The following is a 25,794-nucleotide window of genomic DNA, read 5'->3' on the forward strand; positions in this document are numbered from 1 at the left end:
TCAAACAGAGATTAAATCACTTTATTTGCACATTAAAATTAACAAATCATTCTCATTACAGCTGTGTGACTAAATGAAGCAATTAAAGCGACCAAAGAAAAATACTATACATAGAATCTTTTTTGCAACAACATTTTTTACAGGCATTTATGGTCCCCAGAGGATGAACCCTACTTTGGTGATTTAAATCAAATCAAGCTTGTAATTCTAATGTAGATCTTTGTGCAAAGCAGAGTCAGAAAGCGTTTTTCTGAGTTCAGCTGATGCAACATAGACTATTTAACACTATGTACAAAAAACAATATACAGCACAGCAGCGTCCCTGTGCCCACATACCTGAGATGCATCAGTGCAAATATAGTAAAAACAATCCCCTGATTTTTCTACCTGTGTATCTGTCGCCACCAGCAGGTTGTCATTTTTGGTTTAAAGATAATTTGCAAACAGCTTCTGCGTGGAATAAGGTGAAATCTGGAACATTCAAGCTCAACTGCAGGATAACTTTGGTGATCATGTGGCGCCATCATCAGCTCAAAATGTAAACTTACAGCCAAATAGCTACAAAAGGTTGCTGTGCTTTGCAGTGTGAGCTCTAACCGACACAGTGTAGCATGCTAACACGCTAAACCAAGAGAATTATACCTCTTCAGCATCAGCATGTTAGCATTTAGCTGTGTCCAGTCTCACAGAGCTGCTAGCATGGCTGCAAACACTTGTTTTCAGATATTTAAAAATGCAGATAAGAGTGTTAGAATTGATTTATCTTGAGTTTGATCTTTAGCAAAATAGTAACCAATCATCTGTCACCAATATCACCCACATGCACCACTAACAAACGTACCTTTCTCCTGTTTTAGATGAGCTAAGACTGAGGTAGCATAGATGCACGCTATGATAAGAGTATGCATGAGGTTTGATATGTTACAGTAGGAAAAAAACAGCTGCAAATAATAAAATGAATGAGAGCTGAATTCAATTTAGCGGCTTGAGTTTCAGGGTCCTGGTACTGGCCAATGAGTGCTGCCAGCATATGGATGTTTGTGTTATATGTTTTCAAACTGTTTGCTTTAGACAGGCACAAATGACAATATCTGATATACTCTGTCGTGCAAACTGTACTGTGTTCATTCCGCTCATGGCATTAGTGTGTCCGACGCTGCTCTGAAGAGAAGACAATTGTAATGCATGAAATAAGTATTTTTCCAGTCAGAAATGATCAGTGCACAGCTGCTCTGGACGACTTCAGCCAGAGCTTTTTGTTACAGTTTTCAGTGAGGAAGGAGGTAGTTGGTGTTGAAAGAAAGCGGGATCCAGTCGCCACCTCCGGCCACTGCGTCCTGTCTTCACTAAACCTCGTCTCATCAAAGAGTTCTGGTTTCAGGTGAACACTAACTGTCCTGTAAGAAGTCACTGCAGTCAATTCTGACCGCGTTCAGAGTCAACTTCCCCTCAAACCGCAGTGGCTCTACAAAGATGTTCTGACTGGGGAAGAAATCCAGCATTTCTTCAAACTCGTCCTCCTCCTGATCCTCCTCGTCTATATTTCCCGGGCCGTGTGATGAGATGTAGTCCACGGTCGTGTTGGTGTCCAGAGAGGTCTGCGTATGGTCGGAGCTGTCTGAGTCGTGGGAGAAGCTCTTGATGTAGGTGGTCAGAGGGTAGAGCAGTGTGGCCGGCTCTGCTGTGGGGCTCAGGCTGGTTTGTGAGGGCAGCTGCGAGGAGGTGCCCATAGATGTGCATTTGTCACTGTTCTGCTGGGGCAGCTCCTCCACCTCCACCAGGATGGGCTCTTGCTCCTCTTCGGTTACAGTGGAGTTGCTCAGCTGCAGCTGGAGGTTCATCTTGCCCTGTTTTGAAGAGAAGTTCAGGATTAAACTACGAACAGTGAGTTGTAACTTACAGTTGTTTGTATCTGATCCACATTACCTTCTCCTGGGTACACTCTTTGGCCCACTTGCTGTTTGCAGGATCTGGCACATTATCGAGCATGAGGCACTGGAAATACACCCAGAACCTGAGGGGGAGGGGGGGGGGGGGGGGGGGTTGCAATATAGCATGGCAGGTTTAATGGCAGTGTAATTATGTATTTTTATTGCTGCAACATTTCTGTGACAACAATGGTTATGTGTTTCTGCACAACTGTAAATGAACAAACAATAAAAGCTTTGAGCTTGTGAGTTGCTTTCACTGATAAATCCACATAGAGCTGCTGTTGGTGTCCTACCTTTCCTTCACCGCAGAACAGTGGCACAAACACACCAGAATCATCGCGATCGGGGCGGCGACTGCACACACGATCAGGGGGGACAGTTGGGTCTCCTCTGCAAAAGTGACAGTGAAAAAAAGAGATGTAAGACGCAGCATATACATTTGACACCTCTGCTGCAAAAAGGCTGTTGAGAGGAATAAACCAGGCAAAACAACCGCATATATGTTTTTTTTTATTAAATTGTTTGACATAAAGAGTTGTCATTGTCATGACTTTCAGGTGGGGTGGGGACATTTTGAGATCCAACTCCTCAGGATAACTTTTTAGGAATTTAACAACTAAACTGAACATTTTAAAGCATTTTGAAACAAAGATCCTCGATCAGCAGTTCTAAAAAAATTTCGATGACATACTATACTATGATTTTTTTATATTTTGATGACATACTATACTATGACGTTTTTTTATGATATTTTGACGACATACTATACTATGACGTTTTTTTATGATATTTTGACGACATACTATACTATGACGTTTTTTTATGATATTTTGACGACATACTATACTATGACGTTTTTTATGATATTTGGACGACATACTATACTATGACGTTTTTTTATGATATTTTGATGACATACTATACTATGACGTTTTTTTATGATATTTTGACGACATACTATACTATGACGTTTTTTATGATATTTGGACGACATACTATACTATGACGTTTTTTTATGATATTTTGACGACATACTATACTATGACGTTTTTTATGATATTTGGACGACATACTATACTATGACGTTTTTTTATGATATTTTGATGACATACTATACTATGACGTTTTTTTATGATATTTTGATGACATACTATACTATGACGTTTTTTATGATATTTTGATGACATACTATACTATGACGTTTTTTTATGATATTTTGATGACATGCTATACTATGACGTTTTTTTATGATATTTTGATGACATACTATACTATGACGTTTTTTTATGATATTTTGATGACATGCTATACTATGACGTTTTTTATGATATTTTGATGACATACTATACTATGACGTTTTTTTATGATATTTTGACGACATACTATACTATGACGTTTTTTTATGATATTTTGACGACATACTATACTATGACGTTTTTTTATGATATTTTGACGACATACTATACTATGACGTTTTTTATGATATTTGGACGACATACTATACTATGACGTTTTTTTATGATATTTTGACGACATACTATACTATGACGTTTTTTATGATATTTGGACGACATACTATACTATGACGTTTTTTTATGATATTTTGATGACATACTATACTATGACGTTTTTTTATGATATTTTGATGACATACTATACTATGACGTTTTTTTATGATATTTGGACGACATACTATACTATGACGTTTTTTTATATTTTGATGACATACTATACTATGACGTTTTTTATGATATTTTGATGACATACTATACTATGACGTTTTTTTATGATATTTGGACGACATACTATACTATGACGTTTTTTTATATTTTGACGACATACTATACTATGACGTTTTTTTATGATATTTTGATGACATACTATACTATGACGTTTTTTTATGATATTTGGACGACATACTATACTATGACGTTTTTTATGATATTTGGACGACATACTATACTATGACGTTTTTTATGATATTTGGACAACATACTATACTATGACGTTTTTTATGATATTTGGACAACATACTATACTATGACGTTTTTTATGATATTTTATTTGGACGACATACTATACTATGACGTTTTTTATGATATTTGGACGACATACTATACTATGACGTTTTTTTATGATATTTTGACGACATACTATACTATGACGTTTTTTATGATATTTTGACGACATACTATACTATGACGTTTTTTATGATATTTTGACGACATACTATACTATGACGTTTTTTATGATATTTTGACGACATACTATACTATACTATGACGTTTTTTATGATATTTTGACGACATACTATACTATGACGTTTTTTATGATATTTTGACGACATACTATACTATGACGTTTTTTATGATATTTTATTTGGACGACATACTATACTATGACGTTTTTTATGATATTTGGACAACATACTATACTGTGACGTTTTTTATGATATTTTATTTGGACGACATACTATACTATGACGTTTTTTATGATATTTGGACGACATACTATACTATGACGTTTTTTTATGATATTTTGACGACATACTATACTATGATGTTTTTTATGATATTTTGACGACATACTATACTATGACTTTTTTTTATGATATTTGGACGACATACTATGACGTTTTTTATGATATTTGGACGACATACTATACTATGACGTTATAGTATAATATGTCGTCACAAATCATGAAAAACTTCATAGTGTAGTACGTCATCAAAAATCATGAAAAAACATCATAGGATAGCATGTTGTCAAAAATCAAGAAAAACTTCATAGTATCATAAAAAACGTTATAGTATAGTATGTCGTCAAAATATCATAAAAAATGTCATAGTATAGTATGTCGTCCAAATATCATAAAAACGTCATAGTATAGTATGTCATCAAAATATCATAAAAAACGTCATAGTATAGTATGTTCTCAAAATATAATTAAAAAAACGTCATAGTATAGTATGACATTTTTTTATGACATTAGGACAACATACTATACTATGACGTTTTTTATGATATTTGGACGACATACTATACTATGACGTTTTTTTATGATATTTGGACGACATACTATACTATGACCTTTTTTTATGATATTTGGACGACATACTATACTATGACGTTTTTTATGATATTTGGACAACATACTATACTATGACGTTTTTTATGATATTTTATTTGGACGACATACTATACTGTGACGTTTTTTATGATATTTTGACGACATACTATACTATGACGTTTTTTTTATGATATTTTGACGACATACTATACTATGACGTTTTTTTATGATATTTGGACGACATACTATACTATGACGTTTTTTATGATATTTGGACGACATACTATACTATGACGTTTTTTATGATATTTGGACGACATACTATACTATGACGTTTTTTTATGATATTTGGACGACATACTATACTATGACGTTTTTTATGATATTTGGACAACATACTATACTATGACGTCATAGTATAATATGTCGTCACAAATCATGAAAAACTTCATAGTGTAGTACGTCATCAAAAATCATGAAAAAACATCATAGGATAGCATGTTGTCAAAAATCAAGAAAAACTTCATAGTATCATAAAAAACGTTATAGTATAGTATGTCGTCAAAATATCATAAAAAATGTCATAGTATAGTATGTCGTCCAAATATCATAAAAAACGTCATAGTATAGTATGTCATCAAAATATCATAAAAAACGTCATAGTATAGCATGTTCTCAAAATATCATTAAAAAAACGTCATAGTATAGTATGACATTTTTTTATGACATTAGGAACTAAAACAAAACTATTGTTTTAAAGAAACTTGGAAAGCTGCTCACGCTGGATGAAGAACTTGACATTTGGACTTGCAGTTCCTTCTCCTTCAGCAGTTGAAGCAGTCATCCACAGGCTGTAGACAGCTGGAGACAGGTCTTTGATTACATGCCTCCTCTCTGATGCTGGTATAGAGTCTGAAACACACAGTCATATACACACAGCAGAGGCTGAAGTTACTCATGTGATTGTCTGCACCCAAAGAGTACACGCTACACAGACCATGCCATCATCTCAGTGTACAACAAGTTTCAATAAAGCTAAATGAATCTTACAAGCCTGCTGGTATCCGCTGTCGTTTTCTAAATAGATGGTATACTTGGTGACACAACCTCCACGCTGACCCCTGGGAATATCGTTCCAGGTCACTGTCACCTCGTTTCCCTCAACAGTCTCTTGGACCGATGGAACAACTGCTGGAACTGCAAACAACAAGTAAAGCCCAAAAAGACTCAACAGGATGGATGACGAAGGAATATTTCAAACAATTCCTAAACTATTGAATCAAGACTGTTAAAGGAATACTTCACCCATCATATGATTATTTGTACAGCAGTGTTACACTGAATTCACGAAGAACACTTTGTTTTTCTCGCATGCCTCCACAGTGAATGAGAAATCCATGAAGGAAGAAAACTCTTGATGAATTGGAGTAAAGGGGGGGCAAATCTATATAAAACATGATTATTACAAGCTCACACAGTGTGTACAGTATAACCCAGTTCTCAGTTATCCAGTTGTGTGCTCAGTACCAATATTGTCATCAGGACCACCTAAATTGAAACCAAGCCAAGACCAAGACCAGAGTGTATCAATATGGAGACAAGACCAAGGCTTTGAGGGGTTGAGTCACGACTAAGACCACACCAGTGTGAGTCCGACACTGCATGACACACATATGATAAAATGTGGAACATGCAAACCACCAACACTCCTTAAAATTGATCTAAAAGATCCACATTCCCATAAAGACAAATGACCTCTTTTACAGTAATATACTGTAACCAGTGGTTCATTTTGAATGGACCACAAGTGACTCGTGAATGTGTCAAGTTTGCAAAAAACACACTTTACTTTAAGAACAGTGAGCTTTTATTTTGTAGTGCTGTTTCCTGCTGTAGAGTGAGTGACTAAAGGAAAGATACTTGACAGAGACAGAAAACTAGCTAGACAACATGACCAAATGCAAGGATGATGCTGAATGTATTAAACTATGTGGACCTTGAACTAATTACTAAATCTGGACCCTGTGGCCACACCAGTTGGGAACCACTGCTGTAGACTATATATGTGTACCATGATAAACCAATCAGAGAGAAGTGCAGAGGGGAATTTTGCATGTGGGAATTCATTCATTCATTCATTTTCTGTAACTGCTTATCCTGTTAGGGGTCGCAGGTGTGCTGGAGCCTATCCCAGCTGACACTGGGTGAGAGGCAGGGTTCACCCTGAACAGGTCACCAGACTATCACAGGGCTGACACATAGGCCTCTAGTTTCGCAGACCGGGCGAGGCGAGGGCACAGCGCACCTGCGCTTCGCCAACTGGGTGTAGCCAGGCGGATTTTGTAAGTTTGGCACACCGAGCTACTCCTCTTTCCCACCTCCGTCCCTCCTACCGGCGCAAGTTGGAAAGAGGGAGGAGAGAAGGCGTGGAGTGGGTTTTACACACATCACACGAATCAAATGAGCCCCTCTCCTCGCCCTTAAATGCGCCGCACGAAGGTGTAATGAGAGTTTACTCTATTCGTCATGGCAGAAGAGAGCAGCAGTGTCAGACGGCCAAACTTCTCCCAGGAGGAAACTGATGTTTTGGTCCAGGTCGTCCAAGCTCACAGTGTCCGAATATACGGAACTGCGAGCAGACCTCCACGGGCTGATGATGCAAAGGTAGCCTGGGAGGAGGTCACCACAATTGTAAATCAATGTGCTCTCTCTTTCTCTCTCGCAGTCTCACTCTGTTTCTTTTCTTTTGACTTTTCTAAGATGACAGATGCTGAATATATACTCCCTATCTGATGCTGTGGCTGTTTGTGGTTGGCTGAGAGGGATGTGAACTCATTAGTTTGCAGCTGTGTTAATCAAATCAGGTTGGGTTTCCATTACACGTGCCAAACATGCCAAACGTGCCAATCCCCTTTGATCTGACATCAGATATGACGGGACAGTCGATATAGAGATACATTTATGTGCTGATTGCAGATAGTTGCATTGAATAGTGGTTTTTGGGTATTTATTGCATTGTTAATGTGCCTGATATTCTGGAAACCTGCCTGTGAGGTTTTGGTGACGTGTGCGCACTGTCCGCCGGTCAGCCAAACTTCGGCTTATACCAGCTGCGCTCTGCCTGCGCTGACAGTAGACCTGGTTTCAGCTGGCGAGCTTTTAGCGCACCTTCGGCGAAGCCTTTTGGCACGAAACTGTCACTGCGCCAAGCTGGATCTGTCGACACCTCCCCCTGCTGCGCCGCCACACCCATCTCAGCGCACCTCAGTCTGCCAAACTACCAAACTGAGTGCGGCTCGGGTTGCGCTGCTCGGAACTAGCTCTGTGCGGGGTTCGCTACCCTGCGCCGCGCCGGGAAACTAGAGCCCATAGAGACAGACAACCATTCACACTCACATTCACACCTACGGACAATTTAGAGTCACCAATTAACCTGCATGTCTTTGGACTGTGGGAGGAAGCACCCAGAAAAAACCCATGTTGACATGGGGAGAACATGCAAACTCCACACAGAAGGCCCACAAGGCCCCACCCCATCTCACTGTGAGGCGACAATGCAAACCACTGCACCACCGTGCCTTGTGGGAACTCTAAGTAGCTAAAATCCACTTCACCATCTTCATTCAACACTTCTTCTTTACACAGGCAGTTTAGTGATATCCTGCAGTTGTGGTCCTGACCAGTCTTGGAAAAGAATTCTGAGTCCTCTTTGTCTGAGACCGAGGGACTGAGAAAAAATGAGGTAGAGACTGTGACAAGACCTTCAAAAGGTGGTCACAAGATCATGACTGATCTTGAGGACTACAACACCGCTCAGTACTTCCCAAAAACATGTTCTCAAAAACCTTACTATTTAAAAGAACTTCTGCAAAACAGTCTCATGCCCGTTAAAACTCTGCTCAGTGGAACACACGCACAGAGTTCAAATGCACATGCCTGCCACGTGCACTACTCATTTGCACAAGTGTTTTAAACAGCAAGGTTTCAGCAAATAAAGTCTGAGCATACGGCTGGGGAAATGAGACCTCGGTTATACTGTACACGATGTGTGAGAGTTTGGTAACAGATGTTTGCTGTAGGGAGCAGAGCTGAAATAAAGGACACTGACAACAACATTCACCTACATTAGGTGCACTATCAATTAATACGATGAGCATTACTACTTTTCAACAACAACTATTTTTTGCTTTTGCTCATTGAAAACACTTCTATCTTGTATATTTGTGTATTTTACCAGTTATTTAATACTCCATTGTTCTAAAACTGGCCCCAGTGTGTCACCCTGACCCGAGGGCCCCACTAGTTTTCTGGTTGGTACTGGTTTTGAATCATTCAAATTGTGGTTACTGTAGTGTTACTGTAACTTGGAGCATTATCTGGCACAAGAATTTCCTTCGGGATAAATAAAGATCCATTGAATTGAATTCAGTGTATCACAGGATAAGTGATTGATACACAAATGGTGATTTTCTGTATGAAGTCTTCCTATAGATCTTACCTGACTGCAAAGTGCTGACACCTGTAAACCTGGTCCTGCTCACTGAGCTCCCATTATAGAGAACATGCACTGCTCCCTCGTAGCATTCAAAAGGTTTAATATCTGCATAAAGACAGATGGTGATTTTCAGTACAACAGTGAGCAACAGGAGAAACAGGAGGTGGAAAAAGTATTTACTGTAACTGTACGTGTCCCACCTGTAACAACAGCATGGTTGTCATTTCTGCCCAGCCTGACCCATCTGAGCTCCTCCAGCTTGTGGCCCTCTGGGTACCACTCCACCACGTACACTGCGTCAAGCGGTGCAGTGTCAGGCTTCCTCCAGGAGATGGTGACACTTTGGCTGTCGGCAGATACCTGCACATCCTGAGGGGGCTCGAACTGCATTACATTCACTGCAAGAGAGAATCATCCAGACACTGACTTCACCCTTAGTGTTACTGATGCATCTCATATTTGTCTGTAACCTTTTGACAACATTACGTCATTACACAAGCATTCATACAAAGTTTGCTCTTTGTTTTTTTTTACCTTTTGTGTGATGGGCTGTAATTCTGGCTGGAGGTGACGGCCCTTTGGAGTTACACGCCCACACTGTGACTTCACAGTCGGCACAGAACGGGACTGAATAATTCCTGGTGTTGGCGCTAATGTTAGTGATGAAGATCAGTCCAAAGCTTTGGCTGTCAACTCTCACTTTGTACTCTATGATTTTCCCTCTAGCGATGGAAACGTTCAGCTCCTGCAGTCACAGAGATGTTTTAAAGTGAGTGATTGAGTTTGGCACCATGTATTGACCTCTGGTGAAGAACATGAGCAGTAATGTGGACGATTGGCTCTAAGATGCTTAAAATCAACACACTGAGAGAACAGCACGAAGGACACATCATTTCTGTTCAGCTCCTCTTTTCTTGTAAACTGAAACTGTAGTGTCTGCCGTCAGGTTTCACTTATCTCTTGCTGTCTTTACGTGACATTAAATGAGTGTATGTGTGTGTGTGTGGAGGGTAGGGATGTGTGAGTGTGTGTGTGTGAGGGTGTCACACCTCAGAAGTGGTCAAGGGATGACCTTTAATTTGTGCAGGAAGTAGTAGTGAAGCAGGAAGATCAGAATGTGTTACTATGGCAACAACACCGCACGCCCACGCAGAGTGAGAATGGGGAGAGGGAACACGTGGGCTACAAACTTTCAAACACACGAAACTGTACGACAGTGTTACGTGTACTATCATTTACAGTCATTCAGAATTCAAACGACTGGAAAGCTTTCACTTTTGATTTAAAACTTACCTTCCAATAAACTCTCAGGGATTTAAAATCAGAGAGGGGTTCAGCACACCACACATCCAACTCTTTGGCCGGAACTGAAACAATAAAACAATCAGTCACTGGACATAATCCTGAAATCATACATTAGACAGTCCCTCCGGGATGTTTTTGCAGCCTGAAATGAAGCTTTTCTAAAGATTGTGATGCATGTTGCAACATTTATAGGCTTTTTTTCTTGCAGTGAAAGTGTGGGGAAAAGTGAAAATTGCAAAAATAGTAGTGATGCAGTCATAGATATGAAAGTGATTGGACAATATTGCGGGCATGTGCAGAATTCGGAGACTGGCTGCATTTGCGCTAATTGTTGCAATCACAGCATCATAACATCCTGGAGGGACTGAGGAGACACTAAACCTCGTATTACTTGACTTAACAGACACAAATTGGGTGTTGTTGTTTTTTATCAATCAATGAGTGAAAAGACATGCGTAAAGAATCCTTTACAAGTGACGAACAACCAGTCTGCAGCTCTGTTACATTTCCTATATGAGTTCCAGTGTGACTGCGATGAGTAATACTTCCAAGAAGCCTTGTGCTATCTGCGTTTCGTTACCTTAGAATGAACCTTGCTGTGATATCTACACAGCAAGTGGGTTCTTGTCCACATAGTCTGCTATGTTGTTTCTAGAGCAGCCCAGAATGGACAAACCAACCACTCTAGATAGGGCGCTTCGGGCCTTTGCGTCAGCCACCATAGATCCCCTACATGCAATTTGCAACCTCACCATTAGATGGCACTAATTCTACACACTGGACCTTTAAACATGATAATAAAAAAATGGGAATCAAATACAAGTACTTGAAGGTAGCTTGATAAACATCCATGACAGTGAACAAATCGTTGTTGCTCATATTGTCAGAGTTACTTTAAGGTCACATGATGTGTGTGTAGAACGCTTCCCTGCTGGTGAGTTTTGGTGCTGTGGGAAAACTGAGACCTAAATATAAGTTACACTGCTGCAATGCAAGAAACAACATAGTTCACCTCCAAATGTTGCAGAAATGCTGGATGTTGCAGGGTAACCCTGATGTTCTGTTTGAGGAGCCCGACTGTGAAGTCTGGTTAGATATAATTGAAGTTCATACACTCTATGGATGTGATTAGAATTGACTGTACTTTTTAGTCAGCACTACCCTTCAAATTAATCTATTAGGGTTTCTGTTATTGGGGTTTTACAACAGTGTATTCATAGGAGGCCGCACAGGGAGTCAAACCTCTCTGGGGTCTCAGTGACCCTAAACATACAGTAAGTAACATCAAATTAAATCCGCAAAGAGAGAAATCTTCACTTCATCAATTCATCCATTTTCAACCGCTTAACTGAAACCGGTTCACAGAGGCAGCAGGCTGATCAAAGCACCCCAGACGTCCCTCTCCTCAGCTACACTTTCCAGCTCCTCCTGGAGGACCTCAAGGTGTTCCCAGGCCAGATGAGATATATAATCCCTCCAGTGTGTTCTGGGTCTGCCCCGGGGCCTCCTACCAGTGGGACGTGCCCAGAACACCTCTAACAGGAGGCGCCCAGGAGGATCCTGATCAGATGTTGAACCACCTCAACATGAAGGAGCAGCGGCTCTATTCCGAGCTCCCTCCGGATGTCTGACTCCTCCCCCTATCTCTAAGGCTGAGCCCAGACACCCTACAGAGGAAACTCATTTCAGCCGCTTGTATCTGTGACCTCATTCTTTCAGTCACTACCCAGAGCTCATGACCATAGGTGAGGGTTGGGATGTAGATGGACCAGTAAATCAAAAGCTTCGCCTTCTGGCTCAGCTCCCTCTTCACCACAATGGTCCTGCCAATGCCTTACACATTTGGTTTTAAGGAAAAATGTATTTAGAGTAAACGATTAACTGACGCAGTTATTGTTCTCAGTTCTACACATACAGCAGTACAATAACAATAAATAGCTAAAAGCCAATTTAAAAAACAACAACAAAGGGTGAAGATTTGAAATCAGCACCTGCTCACAACTGCACGTCAATTAAAGGATGTTATTACTTTCACAAGACATCTAATTGTTTATTGTGGTACATCAGCTTCCTCAATCATGTTTCAAATCTCTGTGAGGTGTTCCCATACTGTCCTGGACGAAACCAGCGGCTGGCTAAAAGATCAGAAGTCACATGTGTGGCTTTGACACTATTGTACTATTGTCCAGGATAATGAGGAAGACAGACATACAAGTGTCATTCACATGTTCAGTGCACTGAAGAAAATGTGAATACCCTTTACCAAGACTGAATCTCGTTTAATCTGGACAGACAGTCTCAAAACTTATAAGAGGGGCCTCCGCAATGCCAGAGCAAACTATTACTCAGCATTAATAGAAGACAATAAGAACAACCCCAGGTTTCTTTTCAGCACTGTAGCCAGGCTGACTGAGAGTCACAGCTCTATTGAGCCTTGTATTCCTTTAGCCCTTAGCAGTAATGATTTTATGAGCTTTTTTAATGACAAAATTCTAACTATTAGAGGCAAAATTCATGACCTCTTGTCCTCAGATAGTACCTATCTAACCTCAAACACAGCTGTAAGACCTAATATATATTTAGATTGCTTCTCCCCAATTTCTCTTCAAGAATTGACCGCAGTGATTTCTTCATCTAAATCATCAACGTGTCTCTTAGACCCCATCCCAACTAGGCTACTTAAGGAGGTCTTACCTTCAGTTAACACTATTAGATATGATCAATATATCCTTATTAACAGGCTATGTACCACAGTCTTTTAAGGTAGCTGTAATTAAACTTCTACTAAAAAAGTCCACCCTGGATCCAGAGGTGTTAGCCAACTATAGACCAATATCTAATCTTCCCTTTATGTCAAAGATCCTTGAGAAAGTAGTCGCAGACCAGCTGTGTGATTTTCTCCATGATAATAATTTATTTGAGGAATTTCAGTCAGGATTTAGAGTGCATCATAGCACTGAGACAGCTCTAGTTAAAATTACAAATGACCTTCTGATTGCTTCAGACAAAGGACTCGTCTCTGTACTTGTTTTATTAGATCTTAGTGCAGCGTTTGACACAATTGACCATCAAATTCTGCTACAGAGACTGGATCACTTAATTGGCCTAAAAGGTTCTGCACTAAGCTGGTTTAAATCTTATTTATCTGATCGTTTTCAGTTTGTTGACGTTCGTAATGAATCATCCTTACGTACCAAAGTTTGTTTTGGAGTTCCGCAAGGTTCTGTGCTCGGACCAATCCTATTTACTCTATATATGCTTCCTTTAGGTAACATCATTAGAAATCACTCTATAAATTTCCATTGTTATGCGGATGATACACAGTTGTATTTATCGATGAAGCCAGAAGAAAGTAATCAATTAACTAAACTCCATAACTGCCTTAAAAACATAAAAACCTGATGAGCACCAATTTCCTGATGTTAAATTCAGACAAAACTGAAGTTATTGTTCTTGGCCCCAAACAACTCAGAGACTCTTTATCTGATGACATAGTTTCTCTAGATGGCATTGCTCTGGCCTCTAGCACTACCGTAAGAAACCTCGGAGTAACATTTGATCAAAATTTGTCTTTTAATTCTCATTTAAAACAAACCTCACAGACTGCATTTTTTCATCTGCGTAATATTGCGAAAATTAGGCCTATCCTGACCCGAAAAGATGCAGAAAAATTGGTCCATGCTTTTGTTACCTCTAGGCTGGATTATTGTAACTCTCTATTATCAGGTAGCTCTAGTAAGTCCTTAAAAACTCTCCAGCTAATTCAGAATGCAGCAGCACGTGTACTAACAGGAACTAAGAAACGAGATCATATTTCTCCTGTTTTAGCTTCTCTGCACTGGCTCCCTGTAAAATCCAGAACTGAATTTAAAATCCTACTGTTAACTTATAAAGCTCTAAATGGTCAAGCTCCGTCATATCTTAGTGAGCTCATAGTGCCATATTATCCCACGAGTAACCCTGCGCTCTGAGAGCGCAGGGTTACTCGTGGTCCCTAAAGTCTCCAAAAGCAGATCAGGAGCCAGAGCCTTCAGCTATCAGGCTCCTCTCCTGTGGAATCATCTTCCTGTTACGGTCCGGGAGGCAGACACCGTCTCCACATTTAAGACTAGACTTAAGACTTTCCTCTTTGATAAAGCTTATAGTTAGGGCTGGCTCAGGCTTGCCCTGTACCAGCCCCTAGTTAGGCTGACTTAGGCCTAGTCTGCTGGAGGACCCCCCTATAATACACCGGGCACCTTCTCTCCTTCTCTCTCTCTCTCTCTCTCTCTCTCCTTCTCTCTTGTATTCTATTACTGCATCTTGCTAACTCGGCCATTCTGGATGTCACTAACTCGGCTTCTTCTCCGGAGCCTTTGTGCTCCACTGTCTCTCAGATTAACTCATATCGCAGCGGTGCCTGGACAGCGTGACGTGTGTGGTTGTGCTGCTGCCGTGGTCCTGCCAGATGCCTCCTGCTGCTGCTGCTGCCATCATTAGTCATTAGTCATACTTCTACTGTTATTATACACATATGATTATTGTCACACAAGTATACTGTCAGATATTAATACATACTTTCAACATATTGTACCACAGTAGCCAGAACTATAACTACAATATTATTACTTTCATTAATGTTGTTGTAACCTACTGTCATTACCTGCATCTCTCTCTCTCTCTCTCTCTCTCTCTGTCTCATTGTGTCATGCGGATTACTGTTAATTTTTTATGTTGATCTGTTCTGTACGACATCTATTGCACGTCTGTCCGTCCTGGAAGAGGGATCCCTCCTCAGTTGCTCTTCCTGAGGTTTCTACCGTTTTTTTTCTCCGTTAAAGGGTTTTTTTGGGGAGTTTTTCCTTATCCGCTGTGAGGGTCATAAGGACAGAGGGATGTTGTATGCTGTAAAGCCCTGTGAGGCAAATTGTGATTTGTGATATTGGGCTTTATAAATAAAATTGATTGAATTGATTGATTGATTGACTGTCTCCTCAGCTCTGCTCTGACGTCTGCTGCTGCTAGTTGTTCGAGGAAAGATGATGATTTGTCACTACTGCACATTCATATCATGTAAACCTGGTAGACCTTCATATCTTCACACCATCAGTATTACAATATTTGCTATGAAGCATCACTACCGTCACTTTTCTTCACCCTGGCTGGACGTTAAACTCAAGTACAGTTAACTTATAATATATTGTTATAATCTCAGCAGGAGCTACTGTGCGTACTGTGTGTTATCTGTTTAATGAATGGATGTTTCAGTGGCTTGTATGTACCCTGCAGACAGTCAGCGGTGAGCTGATAACTGCCTCAAAAAACGAAAGAAAGGAAACATTACTGTGTCATCTGATAGCTTTCAGAGATTAGACACCACAGATACTCCCTTCAGATCTAACTGTGTGCATGTAGACAGAATCAGTGATGCGTTCACTCAGGAAGTGCAAAAATACACTAAGTCAGGCTCTTTGAACAGCCCTCAGTAGCTGCAGGTTAATGCAGGAGGTTTGCTTACCTTCCTCTTGAGTCCAGCTGGAAATGTTTGCGCTCCATTGACTCCACAGGCCGGTGCTGAATTTGGATCTGGCTCTGAAATGGTACAACGTGTATGGCTCCAGAGAGGAACTAACCTGGACCACACTCATCTGCACACCCTGTAAGCCAAATTTAGAATAATTTAAGTCATTTTAATTGATTTAAACCTGCTTAAACAAAGATGTATGCCTGGCTTAAAGTGCCATGTATGATCAGACTGTAAGAACACCCGATAAAGCACAAGTTTCACAAATTTCAGCTTCTTTTTGGGAGTTGTGCAACACTGTGCACATCATCCTGACACTCACATCTCCGTTTCATTTTGAATCAGCAGAGGACCTGTGAGGTCATATCACGCAGTGTCTGTTATGTCTTCAAAGGGCTTGGGGTTCAAGGTTTAGAGTGAGCTTTGCTGTCTCCCTAGCAGAAATTTGTTTTGCAGCCAGTGTACATATAAACAGAATACAAAAGACCACATCTATGACACACTAACACAATCAATCATAGAGGTAAAGCAGGGAAATGGAATTTCACACCAAATAGGTGACATATGTACAAGAGTGCAAATGTGAAAGTGTGCAAGGGAAGTACAAAGACTGCAGCCTGGGTGTGTTTTGCTGTTAAACACATTCAGATGACGGAGAGTTGAAATCCTTTGGTACTCCCAACAACGTCCTGAGGGGAAAAGCTTCAACTCATCCAGGAGTGAAAGGTCCTAGCAGTTCAATATAGCCTTCGCCCTTATAAGGACCTGCCTTTCATAAATTCTTCTCTGAAATCTGACTCACCAGTTTAACAAGACTTCTAAGGTTGTTATTGGACAGTAAAGATTTCCAAACCATGCAACAACAGGTCTACAAAAGGTTAAAACAAATTAGATCAAATTAATCTCGGAGGAAATGTTACAAGAATTCACTTTCCCCAGGAAAAAGTCTTTGTTGGATGTTTTTAGAGGTTGCATCAACATATGTGAAACACAGTTTAGAGAAGCAGACAGGAAGACTGGCACAGAAGCTAAATTATGTACTGTTGACGACAGGGGGCAACTGCAAAATCTACACCGGGGTTTTCGGACCTAATTGTATTGCGGAGTTTTGCACAGCGGCGACCGGATCTTTGCTCTCAAACCACAAAAAAATGTGATGGCACAACAGTCTCCTTCAGTACATTATTCTATGCGTTCTTTTGATTTTCACATTGGCTAATCATCCTGTTTAATTTGTCTGCTGATTAAATCGGATCTGTTGAAACAAGTTGTAGGAAGCCTCTGCAAGTAATTGGTTGCTGGCAGACACTCTGTGCTGCAATAAAATGGTTAATCAGCAGTGCCGTGCACTGTAGAGCCGATGCGCTGCTGGTTCTGCCGGCCTGAATAGAATATAATGTCTATAGCCTTACTGTTGTGTACAGCCTTTATAGACTGAGCTGAGTAGTGATGCACGGGTTGACCCGTAACCCATGGGACCCGCAAATGGACCTGCAGGTCGGGCAGCAGTGATCGTATGTTAAATCAGTCTGTAAATGATATTTTGACATTATTGGCTATTACTGTCATGGCATCCGAAGGTACTGACGAGTTGAGCAGGTGACAGTCCGCGGTCGTTTTCAAAACACACTTGTGTCACGCACTCCAAAAGAAACTTGTTCAAACTTTAAACAATAATTTATTGTACAAAACGGGGGAAACAAATGTTGACAAAAAGGGTTCATAATTCATATTAAATTCAAAAGATGACGAAAAAACAGCTACAAGTTAGAGGGAATAGTGATAAAGTGGTAAAACTTGGCATTGATCCACAGCCTCAGACGGATGCGCTCAAGCGTGCCGTGCACACAAGCTCCGTTGGTAGGCTATACTATATTTTCACATTTTTAACAATGCAATTTAAAAGTTTTGATTTTTATTGATAACCTACATTTACCAACAACAAAACAACTACATTTAGCACCAAAAAAAATGTTAAAAAAAAAAGGTAATTAAAAAGAAAAAGTAATAAAAAAACGAATATCAAATACCAAATTTTCATAATGAATACCTACCCATAGAATATTCGAATATCCGAATATTTGGGTACAGCCCTAGTTCTGTGAGGTAAAATTACTGTTTTTGTCAAAGGAGTCAGGTGGCTTTGAAGAGAGCGTAGTGTGGCAGCTAAGCTTAAACTTAAAGCCACTGAGGGGCTGCATAGACAGGCTACTTACTAACTGACGCACTCGCCTGACCTAACCGACTGCTGCTCATTGAGTGACAACAAAGAGTCCACCTTGTCTCCTTCTTTGATGCATAATGTATTTCTCTTGAATGTAAACATGCAAACATCCGTGAATCTCTGTCCATAAAACATCCAAAGGTACAAATTTTCACCATCACACTGAGCAGCGTAGGCTACACCTGACTTGACGTGGCCCAGCGTTGCGGTCGAAAAACTGTGTGTGCTTCTCCGTCTAGCAACACTATACTGACCTATACTGACAGACACCCATGACAGAGTAGTGACCCCCTACAGGACAAATTAGCAACCCACACACATTTTACACCAGGGATGGCTTCTATGCATAGATAATGACTTCCCGTCAGAAAGGCTGTCTGACGCTAAGGTAAAGCAGTTAGAATATTCATAATATAGTGTACACGTAAACTGATATTAATTTTTTTAGGTGACTAAAATACGTTTTGCTGCTGCCCCCATTGCTTAGCTTCTATGGCAGTAATCCTGTCTGCTTCTCCAAACTGGGGGCTGGCTGAACTCATCTATTGTAGGTAATACACTGACTATAGACAAATACCTCCTAAAACGCCACCTTAAAATCCTAACAATCATTTTAAGTTTCCTTCTGCAATACATCTCGCATATATTCAAGTGCAAGGCACTTCCCAAATGTTTGAAATCTGCATCTATCTGAAGAGTTAAGACGTCTTACTGAGTATGGAGAAGATGTCCACGCCTGAGCCTCTGCTCTGTGTTGGATCTCCAGGTACTGAGTCCTCATGGATTGCTCCACTTTGATGATGCAGTCTCGAGAAGAGCACTCCGGTTGGCCAAGAACAGGAGTCGATGGCATCACTGCCAAGAGTAGTCAGATAAAATAAAGACAAAAAAACTTGAGCAAATGTCACAGGACAGGCTGCAAAAGGCACACAAGATGACTTTCTGATATATTTGTGCTGTAAAAGCAGTGATTGAAAAGATATAATTCAACTGCATCATTACTGGCTGGCAGGGGTAGTCATCATTTAGGAGAAGGGAGGATGGAGGGAGATAATCAACCATGATAAAAATAAAGATTAGAGCATGAAAGGACACATCTCACTGCAAAGCTGCGTTCAAGTTCCAGTCACAGTATCATTGTGGTTTCATTTAATCTAATGAAACACAGCTCGCTCTCTGTGCAGAAGTTGCCACGCATCCAGTCACACACGTGACTGGGTGACTGATAACATGCTGCCGTCTTACCAATGTCACTGAGTGTGTAGTTGATGGTGATGGACTCTGCAGTGCCGAGCGGATTTTCGGCTCGGACCCACACAGAGATCAGCTGGACAGAGCTGGACACGTCGAAACTAGCTGACAATGAATCAGTTCCCTTACTGGAGGCTTTGTACCACACTGGTTCATCTGTGCCGTTTCTAGATGCAGTTCTCACCCTGAAACAAACAAAGCCGAGTTTCATTTGACAGTAGATACAAACAATATATGATTGTTTTGTTGTTGAAAACTCACCCCAGCACTGAACTATTCCTCAAGAAAGTATCTCGTCCTCTGTTCCAAGTGCAGAGCACGACTCCCTTATCTTTATCTTTGACCTTGTAGATGCATGAAATGTTTTTAGGGCGCTCTGGAAGATCTGAAGGACAAAGGAAACAAAGAATTAAATGAAAGATATTGAGCAGGGAACATAAACCAAGGCTTAAAAAACATTTGAAACTGCAGTAGAACACAAGTCCAACACATTACTGTCGGAATATCCAGTTAGGAAGTCATATTATCATTGAAATCTTAGATGTTTGTATCCTCAAAAAACACTAATATTCTGTTATAGTGAGCCATAAAATGCATAATGTGCTATCCCCTACTGTTATCAATTGCATTGCATAACCAGATTCAGTCATATCAGAAGAAGTATTTAATGTTGTGTGCATGTTTCATGTTAGGGAACTGGTATGCTGCATGTGTCAAAAACATGACAGGTTTGTTTTTAGTCACCAATAGCAGCAGCTCTGTGGTCACAACTTGTCACAACTTATCACAACTGGCTTTGACACTTTGCTGTACGCAGCCTCAACATGTGAACAATGTGTACTCCAAGTTTAGAAGAGAAGGCAGAACTAACTCTGCCTCTTTTATTAACGGCTCTTGTAGCTTAAGAAGTTACAGTCATGCCTAAAGATGTGAAAGTCTCATCTTGAAAAACCATTTACTGGTGTCATACACTCCTCCTCTCGTATTAAAGGCTTGGACAGTCATGTAATTTGAGGAACAATAGTCATCAGAACACAATTGTACATTTCTGCAAACCAGGGATATGTTACATTTGTTCGTCATATATGTATCAGATCAACGTCTCTGGAGTGACTTAGTTCTGATTACATGTATATGAGCCCTGGAGGTGGTGGAGATGGTGGATGGCAGACCACTGTTGAGACCAACAAACAACATAAATGGGTGTTTTTTAGCAAGACATCAACAGCATTTCCAGCTGCAATTATGACATCAAAAGCAGGTGTTTTTTAGCAGGATATTGGTGTCATTTTTAGCCTCGATTGTGCCACAAAAAGTGGGTTTTTTTGAGTGGGACATCGACAGCATTTCCAGCCATTAAAAATGGGTTATTTTTAGCAAGACATAGGCAGAATTTCCAGCGGCGACTGTGTCATGAAAGCAGGTGTTTTTAGACAGACATCAGTGGCATTTCCAGCTGCAACTCTGCCAGGAGAGTGGATGCTTTTTAGCAAGACATTGGAGGCATTTCCATCTGCGAATGTGCCACAAAAACTGATGTTTTTTAATGAGACACTGGCGGCATTTCCAGCTGCGAATGTGTCACCAAAAGTGGGTGTTTTTTTAGTAAGATGTCAGCAGCATTTCTAGCCATGAATGTGCCATGACAAGCTGCTGTTTTTTAGCAAGACATGATGGCATCTCCAGCAGCAACTGTGCAATGAAAGGCAGGTGTTTGTAGCAAGACTTGGCAGCATTTCCAGCTGTAATTATGCTCCCAAAAGTAAGTGTTCTTTAGTGAGACACTGGTGCTATTTCCAGCTGCAATTGTGCCATCAAAAGCAGTTGTTGTTGGCGACATATCGGCAGCATTTCTAGCCATGATTGTGCCACCAAAAGAGAGTGTTTTTAAACAAGACAACAGCGACATTTAAAGTGGAGATTGTGCGATCAAAGGCGGGTACTTTTATCTCAAATGTGATCTTTTCATAACCACAACCAAGTTGATTTGTGCCAAAACATAATCACACGTTAAAAAAACATCACGAAACGTAGCAACATATCAGCCACTAACGTACAAATGTTACATGTCCGTGGTTTTCAGAAACCTGCAATGTCAACATTTTTTTGTGGGATTACGTTTCAGACAGGGACGCTCTTCCTGCTCTTTGGTTTCATACTCACATCCAGCTGAGATGTCCAGTCCACAGGGGTCCAGAGCAGGAGGGCAGTTACAGTGGCAGCTGAAAGTTCTGTTCTTGGTTATGTTTAACACATTAAAATAAATAGTTGTGGAATTTAACACTTTGTGGCTCTGTAGTGTGGGCGGATGGTTGCTGTACATGGATCCCCTGCACTTGCAGTTAAAGGTGCAGTACACGTTAAAAGTGGAGCCTCGCTGCACCACAGGTCCAGCGCTGGACCAGATGGCGCAGGATTTCTCACCTAAAAAGCAGAAATGATGACTTACATAAACTGCATGTTCATATCATCTGGTTATCTAAATGTAAGACAGTCACTGATCATGCATTTGTTGAATTTGGAGCAGATGAGGAAACATTCATGAAACAATTCATCGTCATACAGATGCACAATTTTACAAACATCATGGACAAAACGTAACATAATACCAACAAGTGTCACATTCAACACAAACACATCGTCAGAATCTGGAAATGTCAGAGAGCCTTTGTGTGTGTGTAGGGGAGACTGGGTGTGGTTGTAACACTTTTTGTTCAAGCACTTTTAGATTGCTGAATTTTAAGCTCTGTTTACACCAAACCCTTTCAGTACAGTATGTCTGGAACCAACAGTAACCCTTCAGACATGGTACCTGTCAGAGTCCAAAGCACAAGTCTGCAGCCACAGTCAAGTAATCACTTAAGACATCCTCTTACTGCACACTGAGGACTCCTTGGCTGCTGTGATCACCCACACGGGGCAGTTGTGGTGATCTTTCTCTGAGGTTTTGTACTTCTTTGCAGTTTCTGCTCAGTGTTACATTCTTTGGGTAAGACCTGTGCCTCACCTCAACTGATGCAGATTTTTGTGCATGTTTAATCAGTGTTTCCCTCTAACTCTCCTGAAATGCTAAAAAAAAGGAGTCAGACAGATGTTGTCACAGCCATCCTTGCCCCTGTCAGCCATGGCTTAGCTGGCTGTAGCAGCAGGGTGGTTTGAAATGGGCAAAGATGAAATGCCTCACAAAGATCAGTACTAATCAAATATAGACCTGGTCTAAAAATATTACGTTCATTACTGAAACTAAGTGTTTTGGCTGTAAAATGTACACACACCTACACAGTTTGGAAATGTCATATGCATGACTCTCAGATCATCCCTTCTGGTGAAAGTGGTGCTGTTATAACCACACCCGGTCTCCCTGTATCCACTATCTAACATTTATCTCCAAATAACATGAAGAATATTTTATTAAATTCTTCTAATTCCTCTTTGAATGAGCTGTATGGTTTTATCTTTTTACTGTGTTTGTATCTGTTGCTGGATTGTAAAACACTCCGTGCTGCATGCTTTGCATGAATGAATACAAATAAAGTTAAATCATTTATTCAACAAAAATAAATTAAATTACAATTTAATAATAAAGCCCAATATCACAAATCACAGTTTGCCTCAGGCGGCTTTACAACATCCCTCCGTCCTCGGAAAAACTCTCCAAAAAAACCTTTAACAGGAAAAAAGCGTTGGAAGAAGTACTCTGATCTTTTACTTGAGTAAAAATAACAAACCTACACTGTAAAAAAATCTGCTACAAGTAAAAGTCCTGCATTCATGATTCTACTGAAGTTACAGTACAAAAGTACTAGTAACATATACTGACTCTTCGATGACCCATTAAAGAATCATATATATCATATTGTAGGATTACAAATACTGATGCAGTAAATCACTTTAATATTGCAGCTAGTAAAGGTGGGGCTTAATCCAATTGCTCTATGCACTGCTGGATGGCTTCACCTACAATAATATATAATAACTTGTTAATTCATTATTTAGTATCAACCTAAATCTACAAAGCAAGTCATAATTAGAGGTTTTATAATAAATATAGTGGAGTAAAAACTTCAATATTTGCCTCTGAAATGTGTTGAAGTATAAACTATCTGGAATGCTCAAGTACAGAACAAGTACTCCAAAAGTGTAGCTAAGTACTTGAGTAAATGTACTTAGTTACATAGCACCATTGTTCATTTAAATGTGCTACAGCTGATCTTACCTGTGCACAGCTGCAGGGCCAGCACAGTCACAGTGAGGATGGACCATGTTTGGGACATTGTCGCCATGAGTCATCAGTAACTGTCTTCTTCATATGTCTGTCACATTGCCGCAGGAGCTGCTAGCTGACCTTAACACGAGGAAAAACACACAGATGCATGAGGTTAAATATGTTTCTGGGTGCAGAGGTCTTAAATGGATCGAGGAGTGATGATTATTTTAATGATCAAAAGTTTTTATCTGGAAAACCAGTCGGGTTTTCCAAGATTTTTTTAATGAATTTCCGCCCTGGTTGCTGGCGCTAATGTTCTCGATTGATATTATATTTATATGAAACTATAAATACATTTTAAACAGAGATCAAGTCATCGATACAGCGACATATATGCGAGCTGCGTGTCGGGCAAAAATGACGGAAATCTAAACAGGGAAAACAAGGTCACACTCACCGAGACTTCACATCCCAGCATCATGTGAAGCTTTATTGTCCTCTGAGCCTCTTGGAAGTCTTCATGAAATCCTCCTGACATCTTTAATCAGAGCACAGGATCCACACTGAGCTGACGGCGGAGGCTCCGGGCTGACTGACTGCCGCCTCTGGTGCGCACTGACGCACTGAAGTCTCAAAGTAAGTCACAGTTCATCAGTGAATCCACACACACACACACACACACACACACACACACACAAACACACATTCACAGGGGCGTAAACATAGACAGTGCGGTTGTGGGGGCCATAGGGAGAGAAGAACAGACTCTTGTAACATTGAGATTGCCACCTCAGAAATACACCCTCATGTTCAATTAAAAAAGGTAGGGAAAACCCATCTCCATCGTGGTGTATTTATTTCCTAATTGTCAAAGTGTCAGTCTCAGTAACAGGGTCGTTATAAACCAATCAGCCAGAACATTCAAAGCACTGACAGGTGAAGTGAATAACTTTGATTATTTTCTTCCAATGCATTGTTCTGCTGGGAAACCTTTGCTTCTGTCACTCATGTGGATACCACCTGACATGTTCCACCCACTCAAACACCATTGCAGACCAAGTACCCCCCCTCATGGCAACAGCAATCCCCAATGGCCCCCAGTGGCCCCCCAGCAGGATAATGCACCATGCCACACCATAAAAACTGTTTAGAAATGTCCTGTGGAGCGTGACAAAAAGCTCAAGGTGTTGACCTAGCGTCTAAATTTCCCAGGTCCCAATCTGCTCAAGGATTCTTGTGATGTCCTGGTACCCCAGATGTACGTCTAATCCAAGGTTTAGTTTAGTTTTATTTGCACATAATGTTAAAAAAACAGACTGTATAAAATTTACAAGATTAAAAAGGAAACGTGCCGGAGAGGTTAGAAGCCACTAAAGGTTTATCGAAGAACCTCCCCTCAATTAAATCATACAATAAGGATAAGAAATAAACAAAACAAAACAGCAACAAACAAAAAGGGGGAAGGAAGGCAGAAGGAGAAGAAGGAGGAGGAAAACAAAATAATCAAAGTTATTCACTTCACCTGTCAGTGGTTTGAATGTTGTGGCTGATCAGTGTGTGTGGAACAAAGTCAAATACATTTGTAATATTGAGTTTTATAAATACATTAAATTGGTTTCAGTTGTTATTATCTGACACACAGGATTTGTTTCTACCTCTTGCTGTCAGGTATGTTTTCTGTGTTTAATTGAACTGAATTGAATCTAATTTGCCCCTTTTGCTGTTGTGCTCCATGGGAGAGGGGCTCGAGTTACATGGTTGTAATTGACGGAGGATTTTGTTTTGACCTCTTGCTGTCACTGCTGTCA

The 25,794-nt window shown here is 40.4% G+C and overlaps 1 protein-coding gene across 1 annotated transcript; it reads right to left on the bottom strand.

Annotated features, from left to right (window-relative positions):
* Positions 1-24,604, bottom strand: il12rb2 (interleukin 12 receptor, beta 2a). Its single transcript, XM_033621328.2, has 16 exons — positions 24,444-24,604; positions 23,996-24,124; positions 21,943-22,203; positions 20,041-20,164; positions 19,774-19,964; positions 19,241-19,383; positions 16,299-16,437; positions 10,790-10,863; positions 10,031-10,241; positions 9,697-9,894; positions 9,500-9,601; positions 6,052-6,198; positions 5,782-5,913; positions 2,225-2,321; positions 1,927-2,014; positions 1-1,847 (listed from the first exon to the last, which is right to left on the bottom strand). The coding sequence occupies exons 2-16, from the start codon at positions 24,060-24,062 to the stop codon at positions 1,389-1,391; spliced, it is 2,433 nt and encodes an 810-aa protein (XP_033477219.1). The 5' UTR covers positions 24,063-24,124; positions 24,444-24,604; the 3' UTR covers positions 1-1,388.
* Between the last annotated feature and the right edge of the window lie 1,190 nt (positions 24,605-25,794).

This window comes from Epinephelus lanceolatus, chromosome 6, assembly GCF_041903045.1.
Source record: "Epinephelus lanceolatus isolate andai-2023 chromosome 6, ASM4190304v1, whole genome shotgun sequence".
Taxonomy (NCBI): Eukaryota; Metazoa; Chordata; class Actinopteri; order Perciformes; family Serranidae; genus Epinephelus; species Epinephelus lanceolatus.

What these genes read in the sequence shown, in the direction of transcription:
- il12rb2 (XM_033621328.2), bottom strand. Translation starts at nt 24,062, where the DNA reads ATGGCGACAATGTCCCAAACATGGTCCATCCTCACTGTGACTGTGCTG. An exon ending in AGGAATAGTTCAGTGCTGGG is followed by an intron (nt 19,965 to 20,040) that starts GTGAGTTTTCAA and finishes TGTTTGTTTCAG; the next exon opens with GGTGAGAACTGCATCTAGAA. An exon ending in TGTTCTGCGGTGAAGGAAAG is followed by an intron (nt 2,015 to 2,224) that starts GTAGGACACCAA and finishes CCTCCCCCTCAG; the next exon opens with GTTCTGGGTGTATTTCCAGT.